The 21758-nt window shown below is 35.1% G+C and overlaps 5 protein-coding genes and 1 pseudogene across 6 annotated transcripts; 2 read left to right on the top strand and 4 right to left on the bottom strand.

The window, feature by feature from the left end:
* Nucleotides 1-879: 879 nt before the first annotated feature.
* LOC125849006 (glutathione S-transferase U20-like) lies at nt 880-2523 on the bottom strand. The gene is made up of 2 exons (XM_049528980.1): nt 2203-2523; nt 880-1253 (listed from the first exon to the last, which is right to left on the bottom strand). Exons 1-2 carry the CDS (start codon nt 2521-2523, stop codon nt 909-911), a joined length of 666 nt encoding a protein of 221 aa, XP_049384937.1. The 3' UTR covers nt 880-908.
* Nucleotides 2524-3416: 893 nt separating this feature from the next.
* LOC125848720 (protein ALTERED XYLOGLUCAN 9-like) lies at nt 3417-7203 on the top strand. Of its 2 annotated transcripts, none has more exons than XR_007444553.1 (2): nt 3417-4743; nt 7030-7203. XR_007444553.1 is itself a non-coding variant. In XM_049528645.1 (2 exons), exon 1 carries the CDS (start codon nt 3515-3517, stop codon nt 4610-4612), a length of 1098 nt encoding a protein of 365 aa, XP_049384602.1. In that variant the 5' UTR covers nt 3417-3514; the 3' UTR covers nt 4613-4622; nt 7030-7149. The 2 variants fall into 2 exon arrangements, 1 of the variants encoding a protein (XP_049384602.1); XM_049528645.1 differs by having other exon boundaries at nt 3417-4622; nt 7030-7149.
* On the bottom strand, nt 6008-7996 carry LOC125848719 (berberine bridge enzyme-like 21; annotated as a pseudogene).
* Nucleotides 7997-8268: 272 nt separating this feature from the next.
* On the bottom strand, nt 8269-11572 carry LOC125846432 (expansin-A13-like). The gene is made up of 2 exons (XM_049525843.1): nt 10839-11572; nt 8269-8971 (listed from the first exon to the last, which is right to left on the bottom strand). The coding sequence occupies exons 1-2, from the start codon at nt 11330-11332 to the stop codon at nt 8662-8664; spliced, it is 804 nt and encodes a 267-aa protein (XP_049381800.1). The 5' UTR covers nt 11333-11572; the 3' UTR covers nt 8269-8661.
* Nucleotides 11573-15244: 3672 nt separating this feature from the next.
* Nucleotides 15245-18544, top strand: LOC125846417 (protein CLMP1-like). The gene has a single exon (XM_049525823.1). It carries the CDS (start codon nt 15549-15551, stop codon nt 17883-17885), a length of 2337 nt encoding a protein of 778 aa, XP_049381780.1. The 5' UTR covers nt 15245-15548; the 3' UTR covers nt 17886-18544.
* Nucleotides 18545-19904: 1360 nt separating this feature from the next.
* LOC125846428 (1-aminocyclopropane-1-carboxylate oxidase-like) lies at nt 19905-21540 on the bottom strand. The gene is made up of 4 exons (XM_049525839.1): nt 21369-21540; nt 21048-21274; nt 20518-20851; nt 19905-20447 (listed from the first exon to the last, which is right to left on the bottom strand). Exons 1-4 carry the CDS (start codon nt 21474-21476, stop codon nt 20154-20156), a joined length of 963 nt encoding a protein of 320 aa, XP_049381796.1. The 5' UTR covers nt 21477-21540; the 3' UTR covers nt 19905-20153.
* Nucleotides 21541-21758: the final 218 nt, after the last annotated feature.

Raw genomic sequence — 21758 nt, 5'->3', positions numbered from 1 at the left:
ATTTTCCCCCGATCTTGGGTAAGTATTTAATTCATTCTAGCTAGTTATAGGGTAGTACAAGTGTAACATGACATATTTTTATGGGTGCAATACACTCTATTGTTTGGTAAAGTAGGCCTAGCTACTTCCTACAACTCTATAAAGTATTGATATACTAATATCATTTCATTGCTTTTAGTTGAATGGACTTGTGCAGAATTTTCAACTACTCTATGGATGCCTAAATACTTTATTGATAGATTAATAAAGTTTACTCTTTGTCTCTACTCACTTTTTCTTTTCTTTTCTTCTTCTTCTTCTTATTATTATGTATAAATATCTTTTAAATTATATAAGTATCTTCTAAACCGAATCCAAAGTACATTCGAACAAACAAGATCTTTGCTACATGTTCATATTTAGGATGTATTTATATGAATTATGAAATATGCTAATTTTATGAAGCATTATTAATTAATTAATTGAAATAATTGATTTAATGATCACTTGGCAATTATTTGACATCAATAATTGTGTATACACACGGTACAATCTGTATAATTAACAAAATGTTTTGGCGGATTATCCATTATTAGATAAGCAGTAATAAACAAAAAGATGGCTAAAAAGCACATGATCAAAAGCAATGAACTGACAGAAAAAGAACACTAAAATCAGTCCAGTAAGGCCCAAATCAGCTAGGAGTGGCCCAGTTTAGATCTTCTTGCAACGCAGAAAAAAATAACTGATCTGTTATTCATGCATGTTACATTTCTGTACGTATCATCTGAGGCGAATCTAAGTACTAGTATTCGCAAGTTCAGAATAATAATTAGTACAATCTTATTATATGTAGACATTTATTTATTTCATTTTTTCTTTAGTACATTATTCATGTACTTACTGCAATTGAATCGACAGAACCCGTCCTATTCAATGCCATGCATCTTCCTAAGCATGATAACACACTGATAGATCTTTTCAGGATCTGGAAGGACACTAGAAACACTCTCCCTCCTAAGGCATCTCTTCATCCAGCAGCCAAATTTAGGACACTCTTGTTCAACCTTAAAATCTCCGAAAACCTCGTAAGCATGGAACCAAGATGTCATGGCAATGGCTATAACATCAACATACCCAAAGTTGTCTCCTCCAAAGTAATCTTTGTCACCCATGGCTCCTTCAAGCTTCTTCAAGATTTCTATGAAATTCTTCTTTGCAATTTCTAGTTCTTCACCTTTGTTCTTCCATATGCCCATTCCTGCTTCAAATATCTACACCTCAAACACATCGAACAAAGTTAAAAACAAACTAAACTAGCACATGGTTGATGGATAAAAAAATATTTTATCTCATTTTATGTGACCTTGTTTGACCTTACACGATCAAAACATATACTTAAAAAATCTTTTTACTCTATTATAACCTTATATTTCTTACTCCCTCCGTCTCACAAAGAGTGACCTGATTTGACTTAGTACAAAATTTTAGAAATTAAAGAAGACTTTTGAATCTTGTGGTCCTAAATTAAAGTTATGTCAAATGTACTAAACATGCGTGAAAAATTGAAATTATAATGTTACCAAAAAAGGAAAGAAGTCCTTCTTTTTGAAACAAACTAAAAAGGAAAGGAGGTCATTCTTTTTTAAACGGAGGGAGTACAATTAATGGATCCTTCATATCACAATCTAATTAAAGATTGCTTTTGAACAATATGAAAATCTTATGACAAAATGTTAGACCATGGTCTAATTTTTTTTTTTTTAGAAATTATACAACAATCTATTGCTTTGTCAATTTCCAAGGCTATAGCTTATACGTACAAAAAAAATAAAAAATATCTTTAAAAATAATCTAAATGGTGGCCTAAAAAGGACACTTGCACAAACCCATCATTATTCACGAAAATTGTGACAACTAAGTATCCCGACAAATAATACAAGTTATCTGCTATATAAAACGATTAAAACATATTGATCATAGTGTAAAATTTATTTGTATTGTCATTAAATATACTTTTAATTCATCTATTATAGAAAAGAGTTCAAATTATAAGTATAGATTATCACATTCACGTATTACGATTAACAGCCTTATTTCATCATATGATTATAGATCCCACTTTTCGTAAAGGCTATATCTTTTGAATGCATGTTTTATCCGTATAAAAAATAGATTATGCTGTATATAACCTAATGCATATAAAAAATGGTTTAATTAGACCTTTTTGTCGATGAAATCGGCCCAGAAACGTGCACGGGAGCGTCCATAAGCAGAAGAAGGCAACAAAGGATTAGGGGAAGGATATTTGTCATCAATATAATACACAATGTTATTGGACTCTACAATTGGGTTTCCATTATCTAACAAAACTGGAACTTTCTCATAAATTGGATTGGATTTGAGAAGCACATCACTTTTGCCACCAAATAAGTCTTCTTCTTGAGATTCATAGGCTACACCCTTTTCAGATAGAGCAATTTTAACCCTCATACAAAATGGGCTTGCCCAGAAATCCAATAAACGCAATTCATCTTTTGACATCTTTTTTTAATAATTAGTAGTAATGCACTCGATCTCTTTTCAAAATTTATATTCTTGATGATTGGTACATGCTGGGCTTTATATAAATGCAAGAATCTGAATTTCCAAAGTAATATTCTGATTGGGCTGAACTTCCAAGATCGTATTGAAAATATCGTTATTTTGTCTGTTTGGTTACGTGACCTGTCATGTATAGTACTCGGATTAACAATAACATAAAATTATGAATTAAGTGAAATTATCTTTTGATTTTTTAAATTGAACAAGTAAAAGTAAACGATTATTTTTTCTAGTGAATTCAACAAATATTAAACGGTAGGAAAGCTGAACACCAGGGTTGCAAATTCTATTAGAGGCAAAAAGGCATTGATTTCTTTCCATACTTTCATTTCCTCATTTGGAAACTCTTATTTTTCCTCTTTCTTCACAAGTTTTCCCCCTCACCAGATAATTCTGGACAGAGTACTTTTCTTTTGAATCGAGGAATGTATCCGAAATAATTTCCGTATTCCATAAAAATAGAAAAACGATATAATTATATAGTACAACATACTTTTTTTTCCGGAGGTTTCTTGTATGATTATATTAAATATGATATTATTATTATATCTGTTTTTTTTTAGTATTGACATGCAGTTAAATACGAATCAGGCACAGAAAAGTCCATATTTACTACCCTTTTAACTTCAAAATATTTATACCATTCAATTATATTCAACATTCCTGTTCTTGAAAAATCTTTGAAGATCTCTGTCATCCACCTTTCCAGTTCTTGAAAAATCTGTTGTCAAAGTTCTTTTCTTTTTCAATTTCTAAACCCCAAGCAAAGATTGCTAATCTGCTTTCAGAGTTTCTTCCTTGGGGATTCCCCTTCAAGAATAGCAGAAATTCCTCTTCAATTGGATCCAACATTCCATTTATTGAAACTCTGCTGTCAAAGCTCTGTTTTCTTTTTCTTTCATAGGATTTAACAGTCAGAATTAGAGATATAATGTGGGGCGCCGTTCAATTGGGAGTATTGGCGGCCTTTCTTGTACTCTTTGTCCCTCTGGGTATGGCTGGTTGGCACTTGAGTCGCAACAAAATGTTATTTTTCAGCTGTGCCCTCTTCATTACCCTTGCTGTTTGTGTTCATTTGACCCCTTATTTCCCTTCAGTCTCCTCTATGCTTTCTTCATCATCATCATCATCAATGGTAAATCTTGACTCTTGCATTTCTTTACTTCACCAAGTAGCATTTAATTTTCAAGAATTGAATAATGAGAATTGTAGTGTGGAAAATACTGTTAGGAGTAGTAGTGCGAAGTCTTGGAAGTGGATTGAGTCTGAACCTGTTGTTCAATGTGATTTCCAAAAGTTGTCCAAGTCTCATGCTTCAGATTTGTTTAATGGGTCATGGGTTGTTGTTGCTGGGGATTCACAGGCAAGGTTGTTTGTAGTTTCTTTGTTGGAGTTGTTATTGGGGGAAAGTGAAATGGAGATGATTAGGGGGGATTTGTTCAAGAGGCATAGTGATTATAACATACTTATTGATGAGATTGGGATGAAGTTGGATTTTATTTGGGCGCCTTATGTGAGTAACTTGACTGATTTGGTTCTGGGGTTTGAAGAGAAAAAGAGTTATCCTGATGTATTTGTGATTGGGACAGGGCTATGGGATATGTTACATATAAATAATGCAACTGATTATGGTGTTTCCCTAAAGTTGTTGAGGGATTTGGTGGTATTACTGTTACCAGTACCTTCAGATTTTGTTAATGATGGAGCTGGCATGAATTTAGTTTCAGTTCGTTCACCCAACTTCTTTTGGCTGGGAATGCCAAAGCTGATAAACTCAATGTTGAATACAGATGAGAAGCGAAAGAAGATGACTGATGTGATGTGGCAAGCTTATACTGATGAGCTTTATAGCAGTAAGCTGCTGCGACAATCTGGTGGACCCCTTTTGTTGCTGGACATTCATGCATTGAGTAATAATTGTGGAGCTCATTGTACTACTGACGGAATGCATTATCACGGAGTTGTATATGAAGCTGCAGTTCATGTAATGCTAAACGGATTGCTTATAGAATCTAATCAGAAGCTGTAATGGAGACAGGGTAATAGAATTAGTTTTGTAATTGCTAGAGCTTTCATTATTATATGGGATTCTTTTCCTGGTGTTACACTTATCAACTGAAGATCAGTGGCAAGAAGTTTTTTATGGTAGTCCATACTAAGGTTCATATTCTTTTGCCCCCTTTTTCTTCAATTGTAGGATTACTAATACTCATACAACTTATATATTGGAGCAAGGAAACCCCTAATGTCTCACAACAAACTTCAACAGGAACATGTATAGAGATTCACATCAATGTTTAATGGTTTTAATATCTCGATGAAATGCACCTATATTCAGTTATTTGCTTGCATTCCATACAAAGTTGATCTAATTTCTTTCAGAGCTAGGCAAATATGGTAACATACATATCGGTGATTCCCTTTGTGCCCTTTTATTCTTTCCCATCAAGTTGAACAGGTCCTCAGACGTATACATCTTAAATTCCTGCTATTCTTTGTCAAAATCATTGTTGATAGTGTAGTCCAAACATCCAATAAGCTAGTATGTATATATAAATTCATATCCAACCAAAAGTATGAGCTGAAATTTCATAGCAAAATTCATTTTGACCAATCTGCTGTCACCTGTAATGGAGGTCCTTAGATTTAAACTCTACTCAGTGATTTGTTGCTGCTAACTCCCAAACGATTATATGTCAAGTTGAATAATTTTCCCTCAGACACCTTCTTGGTACTGTTTTATTAACGAAACTTTACTTGTAAAAAAAGGAGACAGGTGAACAATTTCTAAGTTCTGATTATTTTTGAGTAATTTATGGATTATACAATTTAGATATTAGTTCTTTAGTTAATGAACTAAAGTGGACGTGTAGGTTTACAGGAAGTTACATAACTACATTCAAGGAAACTAGTTGCACGATACAGCTTAATCACACTTGAGTTCCTGCATTATACTTATGAGCCAGGGCTGCAAACTTTTGTGAAGTTTGTCTTTGGATGCGTTAGATTGTGATGTAGTTGCTTTTTTACGGAGGTTCTTATCGAGAGTGTGGGATCAGGGATGTTTAAAACCTTTACTTTGATTAGAAAATAGGTAATTAGAACTAGGAAAAACTTACACCTCTCTCTATAAACCCACCCCCCTCCAAAGGAAAGGGAAAAGAGAACTACATATTCTATTTGAGGCTTAATAAGATGTATGAGAACTGAGAAAGGTGTGCGTTGCTTGCATTTTTTAGTCCCTTGAAACAGACTTGATTCAGCATTAAAGGAAGTTGCAAATACATTTTATACAGAAGGTTGTCTCTCAAACTAATCTTTTGACAGAATCAAATGGGCCAAAATAAAATGGCTTTGTGGAAATACTGATACCTCAAGGTTGCTCAGACATCACCATACCTTTATTGCCCCTATACTTGGTACTTTACGCTGCTAAAGGAGGGATGCTCTGTTCGTTCCAGAAGAAGTTATCTGGATCAACCAAAGTCTTGACTTTGACCAATTTATTAAAATTATCCTTGAAATACTTCAGTCCATAAACACGACCTTCAATATAGCGGTTGTTTCCATTATGGTTGACCCCTATGTCAAGGTCTCTATAATTTAAATATGCACATCTCGGGGATTTTGACACAAAAGGAGTCATGTAGTTGTACAGTACTCTGGTCTGGTTTATATAGAAGTTCTCTGCTTCCTTTCCTTCTTTCCCCCAATTGGCTGCATACTGGATTTTAAATATATTTCCTGCTCTGTGAGGAAATGGAGTTTCCCGTTCTGGTATCTCACTCATCCTTCCACCATATTGATTGAAAACTAACACTGTGTCTCCTAATTCAATCATTTTATCGAATATAGATTTCAGCTTATCCTTGGGAATGGGTTTCTGCAAATAGTCTGACTTGCGCTTCAGAAACTTCGCTCCAGGCTTTCGGTTGAGCAAAGCATCAGGCAGTGTTTCATTAGGAAAACTTGCCCAGAAACCTCAGATTCCATCCAACTCATTTCTTTGCAATCCTCAATACGTAAACCCAATTGAGGAAAATCCCTATCCATGATGGATAGAAGTTCTCTGGAATCTCCAAGAAATAATGCTACAAATGTTGCTGTAATTGTCTTAGTTCCTTTTTGCTTCTCATCAATAGGTTTTAGAGCTAACCTTATAAAGAGATTGCTATCTATTTTCTCTGCAATGAATTGCCACCAGTAAACAATGTCAATTGCATTTTCTTCCAGGGTCCTCACTACCCGGAAAACAGTAACAACATCAGGAACTTTTACCAGCCTAAGTTTGTAAGCCAATATCACTCCAAAGCTAGCACCACCCCCACCTCTGATCGCCCAAAATAGGTCTTCTCCCATTGATTCTCTGTTAAGAATTCTTCCATGAACATCTACTATGTGTGCATCAATCAAATTGTCAACTGACAGTCCATATTTTCTTAACAGGTTACCGTATCCTCCTCCAGTTATGTGTCCACCAACACCAACAGTTGGACAAACACCAGCTGGGAAGGCATGGACTTTGTTTTTCTCCCAAATTCTGTAGTAAAGTTCGCCTAGAAGTGCACCAGCTTGGACCCAAGCAGTTTCATTTTGGATATCTACATCAATTGAACGCAGGTTAGACATGTCAAGAAGAACAAAACTGATGTTGGAGACATAAGAAATGCCTTCGTAGTCATGCCCTCCACTTCGGATCTTTAGGTACTTGTCAGTTTTCCTGCAGCAAGTGACAGCAACCTGGACATGAGATTCTTGTAACGGAGTGAAAATAATGTCGGGTTTTGGAGTGGTTGATCTATTGAACCTCTGGTTTCTGATATAGTGTTGTAGCACAGACTTATATGAGGAGTTGTTTGGAGTGTACACTCTTGACAGTATGTGGTCAGATGGATGTGAATGTTTGGATAAGCACTGAAGGAAACTCAGGTATGATGGTGTTGAGGCTGCCAATGGAACAAAATGGATAACAAGAAGAAACGAAGAAAAGGTTAGAAAGAGAGAGTTCTCCATATCGAATCCCTGGTTTCCTTGTTTTCTTTTATTTTTTCGCTATGGGGCTCTGAAAGATAACATGGAGAGTTAAGCTATTCCATGCTAACTAGAAATATAACAAGAGAAGATGCCAGCAAATCAGGTGTAATACAAAGCTCATCAAGCAGACTGGTGTGCCTTGTTTTCTTCTTCATAATGTTGTGAACTGGAGTAGAAAACTATCATTTTTGCCATCTTGCAGTTTGGTAGTACTAAGTGAATGTAGATCCTCTCCATATTTACTTGTCTTGTCACGCCTGTTCTTTAAACTATAGACTCCTAATTGCAACCTTGATTTGACTTCTACCAACTAACAAAATGCATCATCTGCAGTCTTGATTTCTAGTTTATCCAAGTCTTTGTTGATGATGTAACTAGGACAGCAATATGGCATGTGTCAGAAAACTAGAAAAGGAAAATGAACTTTGGATGATATGATGAATGAAAAAACAATGCGGCGTGCTATGTAACATGTCATACACCATAGGTGTAAATGTTCCTCCTCCCCCTTAAAAAGAAGTCTCGAGTTTGAGTCAAAGTTGCTAATAACCCCGGCATTATACATTGTGCATCGACGAGTCAGTGGGTTCCGGACACTGAACGGTTGAAACAAATATTTAATGAATAAAGGTGACAAGATAAGGGATAATGTTTTGATCATTTGACAAAAAAATCTACAATATCAAGGAAATATTTGTCTCCTTTTGATGTGTTCATAGGTTTCATCAAATTCAAAGAGGAACATTCTTAATCTACAAATCAACAATTCTAACTTTGATTCAGGTTCTGCAACATTTGACTGGCAAAACAATTGCTTGATAGCATTGCCTTGCAAGTGGCAAGTTTCTTCTCTGGTTACATTCAAGTTCACAGGGATTTAGTGAACAATAACATACAACACAATCGCAGAGCTTTGCTCTACAACAACTAAATCAGGTAGTCACTTGTCCAACATGAACTCGAACAAAAATGTCCCAACATTGCTAGCCAATCTTGGGAAATCCAAAACGAAAGATGAGCAATAGATACAATTTTGGCATGAGTCTAAGACCCAAACTGCTTGCCTTCAAAGGTCTGACCAAAATTCCAGTTCTTGGGAGCTACATTGAAAGATGTCAAGGTGGCCCCATCACCACTAGTCATCTCAAAAGAAAGCGGCTGATTCTTTAAGTCAGCATTAATGTGCCAGTTTTGGCCCCAATTCCTACCCATAGGAAGCCAGCCTGTTCTTGAACCCTTAACTTTTGCTGCCACTATATCACCTGAACCTGCAACATTACTGATTAAAACTGACAAGAATATTCCAGAGCCGCCAATAGTAAATCGAACTCCACCTTCCTTTCTGCACTTTATCCTGTTCAGAATTAAGAAACCAAGCATATGGTTAGGTGCCATACAGGAAAGATCTTCAACAAAGGAATTCTGGGAATTACTTGCATTGTTGAATTAAAAAGGGAGCTAAACATGTAGATGTAGCCTCTTTTGGGATCAGAAGGATTTTTGAGAGTATGTAGATGAGCAACATGAAATTTGCAGAAAATTGTATTGTTTGGCCTAGCGGAAAGAAAAGGCACTTGAAGGTGGATGGTGTAATCAGTCTCAAATCTGTTCATGGTGCTTCTTGGATGGAAAATACATCTTCTGTACCAAATATTATGGAATGCCAATAATACCAATAGGTGCATATTTGGTGGATGGTGACATGGAATACCTCTTATAAGTGTATCCCTATATCTATTTGGACATAAATCACCATTAACTTAAGGACAGGATAGATATTTCTCAAAGGCTCATAAAATTTATTCAAAGTAGAAGGAATGGCCAATATACAGTAAGAAGATTGCAGGCATTTTATGCAGTTTGAAAGTGTATTATGTTACCAGTTGGTCTATTAGAATTAAAAGCTCATCCTCTAGGCAGGAAGGAACATCCTTCAAAAACCATGTAGGTCATTTTTTTATGTTAGAAACAGAGCATGCAGAGTAGTTAGGAAAAGAGTAGTGAAACTGATAGGGAGGTAGTTGTTGAAGTGTGTGACCATCTCATCTAAAAGCTTAAGCTATTAGAGAGAACACACTTTTATTATTTGATTATATTCTCAACAGTAGTGACAACGAGAACCAATAGTGTTGTTTAGTTCCCAGGAAAGCTCTAAATACATTTTCCAATACAAATGAACTTTAGATCATCTTCATCAGAATATTTTTATAAATACATTTGTTTGGATGTTCCATATGTATAGATTTATTCACATGCATTGGCCAAAAGGTTATTAGAGTCTTTCCTTTAAGAGAAACATACACATTACAATTGAGGACAACCTTTGAAACAAATAGAAGATGTACATACTATGATAATCTACAGAAATCAATACACAGATAATGATTCTTCTGATATAGAACATGCATATCATAAATATTAGAAAAAGATTTGCTCCCTCCCTGAAAGCCATTGAAATTACTTACTGAAGGAAAAAGCCAATGAAATCACAAGTAATAGCTAGTGGTTCTAATATATTGATCCCAAAATCCCTCATAAACTGACTACAATCTTAAGGGCCTTGTAGACTTCACATTTGTGTTTCCTTTCCCCCCCCCCCTTCATTTTTTTTCGTATTCTCATAAGCAATGTCTATTTTTTTTCCATTGCTACCTGTCCTAAGCATACATTCAAATTTCCTTTCAGTTTTCAGTAAATGCCCTTCAGCTACTTCCTTTTTTGTTTTTTTAACCTACCATTAAATATTCAACAATCGCAATCAACTCTTCTCGCGGTCTTCAACTACAGCTGTAAGAACTTAATCTTTTTAAGCTGTAATCAAACTAGTTCAGAGAATGTTCTAGCTGACAGTTGGTAGAACCTTTTACCATAAATGGGTAAACCAATATAACAACTAAACCTCAATCCTAGATTATCTGAGGTTAGCTATATGAAAATGAATCCATTCCCCTTTTCTCAGTTCTGCTTCATTCTAATGTTAAATAATTTCAATTTGTTTATCTTGCCTCTTTCCTTTTTTGGCAACTATTTAGTTTCAACTTCTCATCTAACTTGTTTAGGACGAGAAAATTAAAACAGATTTGGTAAGTATTCTTTGCTTTCTTAAACTCCACGTCAAACAAATTTAAACGGAGTAAGTATATCCGATTCTTGCCGTAGGGGAAACATAGAACCAGTTGAATATTTTCTAAAAACACACATATATAAGTAGCTGCACGAACCTGCGGTATTGAATGGGCATATTAGAAGCTTTCCAAATAGCAATCTTCTCAAAAGCCTCAATGGGTAGCACAAAATGGGCATTAGGCGGATTACAGTGACCACCACCATCTAGATCAAACCCATAATTTGGTGCACAAAAATTAGTGGCTGTAACAATTATAGAAGTGCCCGGAATGCACCACCGCAGATCCTCCACACACCTCACTTCATAACAAGCACCACAGATCTGACCCTTGTCAAAAAGCACAGTACTTAACCCAGCTGTAGCTTTTCCATACCCATTTCTCTCCAAATCCCCATATCCACAAGCGCCACCCACAACATCACGTGGGTCCGCGGCGGCGTAATAGGTGGCGCGTGCAGGACGCCACTCAGACTGAAAATTGGAGGAGGAGGAGGTGGAGGAAGAAGAAGGTGACCAGTTGTAGTGAGAATGGACAAATGGGGTTGGAGAAAAGAGTGTGAATGCTACTAAAAGTGACAGTAGTAGCATACTTACAAATGGAGTATATATGTTCTTCACTATCAAAGAGATGACAAATTTTTGTTTTGCTTAAACTCTTGAATCTGATGAAGTTCTTTCACTATGCAGAGAATTATGAGAAAAGGGAAAGTTAGTCACTTTTTGCAGAGATATTGCCATGGATGGTCATGTTTCTTCACTGCTTTTTTGAACTTTGCCAATTGGGCTTGTCGGCGCCCCTTTTCCTCTGTCTTTTTAAATTGAACGATTGAAGTATTACATTTAGTATTAAGTTATACAAAATTGTCTCAAACTATTTAGGGATGCAGTTCAGGCAATTTGCATTATTATTGTTACCATTTAGGATTAGGATCCTCTCTAAGCCGGCAAGAATAATGTTAAATAAAATGTATTAATAAATTTGTATAGGTAAGTGTTTATATTAATTATATACAAATTATTTTTTATGTATTTTTTGATTTGATGTATTAAAAAAACATGTATTGCATAAAATATTTATTTACCAAGATACCCTTTACAACTATGATGGAAAAGATGTAAAAAATATTTTGAGGGGCAATGGGGTTTTTAACCATGTTGATGCATTCATTAAAACTTATTGTCGTACTAATACCTAGTAATTCATGGTATTAGTAATAGACACCTTAATATACAATAGAGTTAATACGTGCATTATTTTTGCTAATACATTCTATCAAATGACCTATAGAGAGTTGAACATATTTTTTGAAAAAATATATTTTGTGGTTAGTGTTTTATATGCTTTATATAACTATATATAAAATATAAAATGTGATTTATATTTCTCTATATAGTTTCTTTGAAATGATACTCATAAAATTAACTAATAGAAAAATGCAATATCAAAAAGCTAACTGATCAACCGTAAATACATGATGAATGAATTAAAATAATTACTATATATAAAAAAGAACAGAATTGGAAAAGTAAGAGTAATATTACAAAGTACAAAGGAGGTGGTTATTACCAAGTCAACTTATAAGGAGATTTCTTAGCTTAAAATTTATGTTTAACCAAATATTGCTATACAAATTGATAAACAAAGCTTCCGTTTGAGTATATATTTTTAAAAATGAAACTTGAAAATTTTGAGTTTAGAAATTGTTATTTTGGGATTTTGAATTTGGGTTACGAGACTTGATTTGGGCTAGGCCTCAGGCCTGCATGCAATTTATATGGGCTTCTCATTTTGGAAAGATAAGACTACTCATGTTTGGGCTGATCCACTCAACGCAGCCCATTAACAGCAAACCAAACGTAGCGATTCCCATGCTCATTTATAGGGGTGTACAAAATCGAATCGAAAACCAAATCAAACCGCAAATCAAGTCAAACTAGAAAAAAAATCCGACTAGTGGTTTGGTTTGACTTGATTTGGTATTGGAAAAAAAAAAACCGACTATATTTGGGTTGGTTTGATTTCAACTAAAAAAAACCAACCCGAGCCCAAACCAACCCGACATTATATAATAATTTTTAATATTTTATTTTATATGTAAAAATATTTATTTTGATATAATTTTTAAATATTTGTTATACTTTTTCATAGTTTTTATCTTTTAATATATTTATTTCATGTTTGAAAGTTAGAATTCTTAATAATCCAATAAAGATTATAGTTCATAGATGTTGGTAATTATAATAAAACCTAAAATCAAAATCAAAATCAAATTAATACTAATGCAAAACGAAAATCAATTCAACACTAAGAATGACAATAATATTGAATATTTGTTCTTTAGTTTTACATAGGTTTAAACAATTAAAATACATAATCTAATTTTTCTTTCCTTTAATATTTAGTCATGTAACTAATACTAATTAAACTTATTTTAGCATGATTTAGTACTTTTAAATTATGATCAATTTCGTTATGACTTATTAATTTGCAATATTCGTTTTACGCGATTTCATTATTATTTTTTTGTTGGATATTTTAGTAGACGTTTGGTCATACAATACCATATCACGATATGGTATCGTGAGATGGAATCAGCGTTTGGACATGCGATTTTACGTTGATTCCATATCATGAGATGTGATTCCATATTCTCCAAAAACCATGATATGGAATTATATGGTAATTTCATATCATGATTTGAGATATTTTAATACAAAAATTGATCCACGAGTTTATATTTTGTTAAAACAACCCCACATTTATATCTACTAACCATTTATTTCATATGTAAATAAAATTTATAATCACATCATTACTTTTGAAAATTTATTATTCTCACCGACATAAAATTTATTATTCTCACCAACATATAGTCACTTTAACTCACACCAACCGATTGTTAAAGTGATGATATATTTATGGTCTATGAGCATGAAAATATAGTTGCAGATGATATTGACCAACAAATGGCTCAAAGTAACAATGTTGGTTCGTCTTCTTGGTCACATGATTGAGAAATGCAAGTTCAACGTGAGGAAATTGTTCGTACTATGTGGAGGGATTATATTAAAGACTAGTACACTACAATTTATGTTTAATTTTTTTTATCAAATTAAAGTTAGATGAAACAATTACTTAAGTGGAGAACAAATAGCTTTGTAATAATTTATTATGCGGTTTTATAATTTTTTATTTATTTGATAAGATTGAATAAACAATTGGGGCTATTTTAATAGTTTTATAACTTATGAAATTTTTATGTTTATCAGAAAATATACAACATAAAAATTTCATATTGCATGTCCAAACAAAACTTCAATTTCATCTCATGATACTATATCGCATGACCAAACGGGCCCTTAGTGTCATTAATCATATCATATTTTGTGTTATTTTCTTAAGAAACAACTTAGATTGTTGTATTTTGGTAGGACTAAAGAAATATTTGAAGTACAAGTAAATTATATGTTTGTATGAATACTTTACCGAAAAAACCCGAAAATCCCGAAGTTGAAAAACCCGAGTTTTATTAGTTTGGTATATAAATTCAAAATTCCGACACAAATGATTTGGTTTGATATTTGAAAAACCCGAACCAACCCGATCATGTACACCCCTACTCATTTACGTGACTTCATAATTATATTTTGGTTGTTATTTACTTAAATTTTTACCTTCAAGTACGATAGTTTTAAATTTTTGTCATTCAGTTATTAAGTAGACACTAAAGTGTACGGAAATAGGATCGACATCAAAATAACAAATAATTTTCCGCTGATCAAAAGTTCATGTTTTTATATCATAATATACCATAAGTTATATCATAAAAATCATATAATTCTGTAGAACTTATGTCGAATGAGATAAAAATTATTTTTCGAACCCACAAATTATGTCATAAAAGGCATAACAGGTAATGTTGTATAACATAACTTAATTCCTACGAAACTTATGTTGAATGAGGCATAAATTCTCTAAACTTGTGCGGAATGAATCTAGTCATAAATAAAGTATTTTGGTCATAAATTTTTAGTAAACAGGCAGCATAGGTAAAAATTAAAAAATCGTTGATTTTAAAGACATAAAAATAAATTAAAGGTCACTCCAAAATATGATTGGATCTATACAAAATTAGACTTCATATATTCTTAGCACAGTTGGGCTAATTCTTGAAATACTAATACTATAATGCAAGAAAGAATTATTGATATTCCTGTCATGGAAAGGACTCTTCTAAAATATAATGGCGCTTCAAGGACTTCAATAGGCATAATAAACATGTAATATGATGTTAGTAAATTTACGAACACTAATCGAATTAGTTAACTGATTGACATAGAAACGAGTTTTAAAATAAAGTTTAGTGTAATATAAAATGAATAAGATTGACGGTGATTATAAAATATGATCATCCATTCGACGGCTCACAATATAGACATCAACAGTGGGTCCTACCATTGGATACTCAATCCAAACAGCACCAAAGTGAAGTCAGCTATCTAGGGTTTGAAACCCAAAACCTTACATTAGTGCTTCTCCTCAAAAAAAAAAAAACACCCATTTATCCAACCTATCAGATTCTTCAATCCATCTTCTGGGTCTTCAAGATTCAATCAGAAAACTCTAAATTCTGCACTAAAGGTGGAAACTTTATACCTGTAAGTAGCTATTTCTGTTCTTATTTCTGATTCTTGATTTACACAGCACAAAAAAGAAGGGTGAAGTATAGTGATATATTAGTTTATTCTGGCTCATTAGTAATAAAGATTGAATCTTTATACAAGTTACTGTTAGGATTATTACATGGGGAAATCAGGTGGTAGGAAAAAGAAGGCGGGTGTTAGTCAAAATCAAAACCAGAACCAAGGGGCTGTTGGGAATAGCCATACACCTGTTGTTAATGGTAGTGTTGATTTGGACTCATCAATTTTCTCAAAAAGAGCCCATGAGCTGAAAGAAGAGGGGAACAAAAGGTTTCAGGCTAAGGATTATGTGGGTGCCCTGGAGCAATATGAGAATGCTCTCAAACTTACACCAAAGACACACCCTGATAGAGCTGTTTTTCATAGCAATAGGGCAGCCTGTTTGATGCAAATGAAGCCCATAGACTATGATTCTGTTATTTCTGAATGTACCATGGCACTTCAGGTTCAGCCCTCTTATGTTCGGGCCCTTCTACGAAGGGCTCGTGCATTTGAGGCTGTGAGGAAGTATGAAATGGCGATGCAAGATGTCCAGATACTATTGGGTGCTGATCCAAATCACCGAGATGCTTTGGAGATTGCTGGACGATTGAGGATGGCACTTGGTCCTCGTCCAGAGGCCCAGCAGGACCTCCAAAGCCGCCCATCTCCAGCTGCACTTGGTGCTTCTGCAGTGGGTGCAGCTCCTATTGCTGGCTTAGGGCCATGCTTACCTGCTCGGCCAATGTCTAAGAAGCCAGCACCTTTAGGTGGGGCTTCAGCTATATCAGTTAATAACAAGCCTGAGAAGCCATATCAAGTTACGCCAGCTGAAAATGGTCCTCAAGCCAAAGTTCAGTTACCAAAGGTTATTTTGAAGCCTGCAAATGGTCCTTCCAGACCACATGCTGATCGCAATAAGGATGGCCAAAGAGAGAAGGCATCTTCATCAGCATCTAGTGTTGTTCATGGACATTCTAATGATGTTGCCATTCGTTGGAGGCCATTGAAGCTTGTTTATGATCATGATATAAGGCTTGCCCAGATGCCTGTGACTTGCAGTTTTAAAGTGTTGAGGGATATTGTTAGCAAACGGTTCCCTATGTCAAAATCTGTTCTTGTTAAATATAAGGACAGTGATGGTGATTTAGTAACTATTACCTGTACGGCTGAACTTAGATCGGCAGAGTCTTGGGTTGATGGTTTACTGCCAAAAGACCCTGATGCAGGTAAAACCGACGCCATTGGGATGTTAAGGTTGCACGTCGTTGAGGTGAGTCCTGAACAAGAGCCAGCCTTGTTGGAAGAGGAAGAGGAGAAGCCTGTCGAGAGCGAAGGGAGTAAAGGGGATGATAGTGGATCCCATTCTTCAATAAGTGATTCGGTGGTTGAAACTGTGGATAATGAGAGCAATAAGGCAGAGAAGGTAACTATCAAAGAGAAAGCGGCTACAACCGAAAATCCTGACTGCAAAGAGGTTGAAATGGATGACTGGCTTTTCGAGTTTGCTCAGTTATTCAGGACCCATGTAGGCATCGATCCAGATGCTCACATTGATCTGCATGAGCTTGGGATGGAGCTTTGCTCTGAAGCCCTTGAGGAAACTGTGACAAGTGAAGAGGCTCAAGTTCTTTTCGACAAGGCTGCCTTAAAATTTCAGGAGGTTGCAGCTCTTGCTTTCTTCAACTGGGGAAATGTTCACATGTGCTCAGCAAGGAAAAGAATTCCAATCGATGATTCTGCTTCAAAGGAGATGATGGCTACACAACTCCAAGCAGCATATGACTGGGTGAAAGAAAAATATTCTCTGGCCAAAGAGAAGTATGAGGAGGCACTCTTAATCAAACCAGACTTTTATGAGGGGTTACTGGCATTGGGGCAGCAGCAATTTGAAATGGCAAAACTTTACTGGTCCTTTATCTTGGCTAAGAAAGAGGACCTATCAAATTGGGATCCTACTGAGACTCTTGCACTCTTTGACAGTGCAGAATTAAAAATGAAAGCTGCAACAGAAATGTGGGAGAAAATTGAAGAGCAGAGAGCTAATGAGCTAAAGGATCCTAGCGCCAGCAAGAAGGATGAATTATTAAGGAGAAGGAAGAAGCAAGCAAGTGGTCCTGAAGGTGAGGCGTCAGCTGCTGGTGGTCCAGCTGAAATTTCAGCTGAGGAGGCCGCAGAGCAAGCTGCTGTTATGAGATCGCAAATCCATTTATTTTGGGGTAATATGCTCTTTGAGCGCTCTCAAGTTGAATGCAAGTTGGCTTTGGCTGGTTGGAAGAAAAACCTTGATACAGCAGTTGAGCGATTCAAGCTTGCTGGAGCTTCTGAAAGTGACATCTCAACAGTTTTGAAGAACCATTGTTCCAATGAGGAAGCTGCAGAGGGATCTAAGCAAATGGTTGAGAGCTTGAACACTGATGAAGGTGCAAATCATAAGAATGATGCTAGTCAAGCTTAGGGCAGCGACCTGCTTTCAGTTTTATTGGATTGCGCTGCCCATCACCTGCATTAGCATTTTTTTCATGCATGTGTCTGAAATGGAGCGATGGAAAGTTCACTTTTAGAAGAGTAGGTATCAGGAAGCTTATCTTCTCAATGCTGGTGGAGAACTGGCATCATAATGTGCTCTGTCTGAAGGTTCTGGATTATGTATGTGTGCCAACACCGTCAGCCTGACACTAATTTTTCTATATGGAGTTTGCTTTCTGAAATTTTTTTATTGATGCGATTAGCATTTTTAGCCTCCGCAAATTAACATTTAATTCTGCAGTTATATTGTGATAGAAACAGTTCACGGTTTGAAACCATTAGCGATCTGTGTTTTCAGCAGGCATTTGCTCTTAAGCTGTAGCTTATCCAACATTTATTCGTGAAGAGAGAACCATGGAATGTAATTTCATGCTACTTTCTCGCCTTTTTGGTCTTGTTTGGAGGTTGTAATTTCAGATTTCCATGTCAGTACCATGACAGAAGAGAAATGTCATTGTTGCTAGCATTTCAGGCTGTTGAAATGTAGATGCTAATGGCTGAATTTCTGATAGATGGCAGTTTCATTTGCTGTTGTTGCTTAGTTGTTCAGAAGTTGATGTCTGAACTCTTTTATCCAGTGTGGTGTTGTTGCTATTGGATACTATTCCATTGAAAATTAACCTTTCCACATAACAGCGACTCATAATTCTCACCGTTTGAATTTTTTTATTATATGCTTGAGATGTTGCAGCAGCATGCTCCTACATTCCATAGCAAGTGTTACTATAAGAATTCAATATCACCAGAGTTTCTGGTGACTCTTATACCATTATTTTGAATTTCAGCCGAGAGAATCAGAACTTTTTAGACTTCAATTTGCCAGAACTTTATTTGTCTTCCCTTATGAAACCATTAGCCTTAACCTTTTTGTATCATATATTTGTTGCTGCTGCTATCATCAGCAAATGTAAAAGGAAAGGGAACCTCTTTTTCTTTTCTTTTTCCGGTCTTCGGTTTAATCATCTAGTATCTGAAGTTTACTGATCCGATTAGAATGGACTAATTCTAATTAGCATTGGGTAGAGGGCTAAGCGTTTTTTTTTTTCCTTTTATCAAAACAGAGCTTTTGAGAAAAGGAATGAAATGGTGGAACTGCAGTGGGTCTCTCTAGTTCTTTTAGAAATTTAGATGTTACGAAATGTGCATTTAACAAAATATGAGTAAATATTAAGTAGTTGACCTTTTTCACTTTCGCAAAGCACCCCACACAAATAAGTGGACCTCTTCAATTTATGCAACATATCAATAGTAAAGTAGTGAATTCAGATGAATCATAATGATGGATCCTCCCTTGCCTTTTCCTATGTTCTTCAAAAATGCTTATAGGTGCATGTCCCATACTCTCTCTAAAAGTAGTGCATCCATATATAATTCAGGTTTAATAGCACTTGTATGTTTTCCCCATCCATTTTCATTGGGGAATCTAAGGTGGTAATTGGTGTACACATAATTGTCAATGACTCAACAGATAATGTAGAGGGAAAAAAAAAGGTGAAACAGAGCAGTTGAGTATCGATACTATTACTTGTGTCTTTTCCTATTAACATCAGAGTTGCTTTGGTGTTCAATTGAGAATCCCTGGAAAATGACAGTCATGATAAAAAGAAATAAATAATTTGAGGTGTTCAAGTTTGCTATGTCATCCAAATTCCTTTTTCAACAAAGTTTTAGAGTCCTTTTCTGATTTTTATATTAGTTGTGCTGTAACACATTCCTTTTTAGATAAATGTGTTTAAAGTAACTTATACACACTAATAATATAAAAACATGCTAGGGGAACATGCAATTTTAACTTTTAGCCATTGTAACATGTCATTTATATGTTTTGCATGTTACCAATCCATGTCTAGTATGAAAAGTTATTCATAATTCTCTTTTAGTGTAATTTTTCTTTATCTTGTTAGTGTATATTAATTAAACTCAAACGTGTAGTATGTCATACACAGAGTTTTCTTTTTGCAAGCATAGATTTCATTAAAGTAAAATAGGAAACTTTACAATATAGCCCATAGAGAACAACCTCAAACAGCTCACTACCATACAAGAGACAATGACACATCAAGTAACATAAGTTACTTAGAAGCCTTAGTAAATTATTAACTAAAAGGACAACACAACTTTAGAAACCTAAACTTCTTTAATCCTCTTAATTAGTGTCCTATTAATACATAAAACAAATTCCCCCCTCAAAACATTATCAAACAGTTTCTATTGGACCTAAGTTGACAGTAGTCTCCACAGCCTTCATTGCTTCAAACCTAGGCTCCTTAGCCTGAAATTTGAGACCTGCATACAACTTCATATAATCTTCAAACACAAATTTTGGATACTTCAATTTGTTCTCTTCTTCTGTCTTCTCAATCAGCTGTGGTGCTGGAAATATGACAGCATCACTTCCTGGATTATAAAAGGAAGCTATTGACATCCTAGTGCCATCTTGTTGAGCAATCACTCTGTGCTCAATACTCTTGTATCTTCCATTAGTAATCACCTTTAATCATTCAAACAAAATCAGTACTACCCTAGAAACCTGCTACAACACGTTTAAAATAAATACATACCTCAAGCTGATCACCGAGGTTGATGACAATAGAGTGTTTCATAGGAGGTACATCAATCCAACTGCCATCTTTTAGCAATTGGAGACCACTGACTTTGTCATCTTGGAAAAGCAGGATGATGCCACCAGCATCAGTGTGAGCGCGAAGGCCTTTGATCAAGTCCGGCTTGGGACAAGGAGGATAGTTGCTAACTTTGGTGCCAAAAGTTGAACCCTTTGAGCCATAAAATGCTTTTTTCAAATAACCTTCCTCTAGTCCAAGATTCTCACACAGCAAATCCAAAAGATTTTCAGCTAGTTTCTCTAGCTTCAGTGAAAAATCTTTCATAACTTTCCTGTCATGAGGTTAGAGGTAATATAAAGTTAGTACAACAAACAGAGCTACTAATCAAGACTCAAGACTAAGGATAAGCTAAATTCTCTGATCAACAGTAAAGCTACAAGTTGAACTGATACAAATCCCAGATATTTGGAGCCATAGATTCTGTTTATATGAAAGGGTAAAAATTGGATCTTTTTTGTTTTATAAACCTGTATTCATCATCCAGGTCTGGAACTTCATACACATTGGAAACAGGAAGATGTTTCAAGAAGAAAGTGCTCTCCCAATCAACATCCTCAATTTCAGTTTGGACAGCTTCAAGTCCTTTACTTGCCACCATTTCTTTAAACCTTTGTTCCATGCACTTCTTGTAATGCCCCTTAGTAAAGTTCTCTACTGTGTCCAGCAATTCATGGGAAATCCCATGATTCACAAGCTTTTATAAATCACAAAACAGACAAAAAAAAATCAGAAATCAAGAAAGTAATTTTTCTTCTTCTTCAAGATCTTGTAGTATAATATAATGTTACCTCAAAGAAACCCCAGTTTTCACATGCATCTTTGATTTTGTCCATTGCTTCAGGCCTTTTCTCAGTTTGAAGCAACCCCATATCCACAACTGGGAAATTACTCTCCATTTTTCTGTTTTTCTTTTCTCACTTGGCTGACTCTCTAGTTTGGTATCTGTTTTATGTGGTGAGTGATAAAGTAATATACTAGAGAGGGGTATTTATAGGCTTTTGAAAGGGGTAGGATAACTGATGGAAGGATAGGGTGAATTTAATTTAAAAAATTGGCATGCAAATAAAAAATAAAATCTAAAGCAAATAAAGGGAATGTGAGAAGTTGCCTGGTGATTAGTTTCAAATCTTAACACAAATTAGAAAATATGTTTATGATTCTTTGTCAGTTTGTCTAAT

The sequence above is a fragment of the Solanum stenotomum genome, chromosome 12 (genome assembly GCF_019186545.1).
Source record: "Solanum stenotomum isolate F172 chromosome 12, ASM1918654v1, whole genome shotgun sequence".
In the NCBI taxonomy this organism is placed as follows: domain Eukaryota; kingdom Viridiplantae; phylum Streptophyta; class Magnoliopsida; order Solanales; family Solanaceae; genus Solanum; species Solanum stenotomum.
This window is presented reverse-complemented; position numbering and strand designations above follow the sequence as displayed.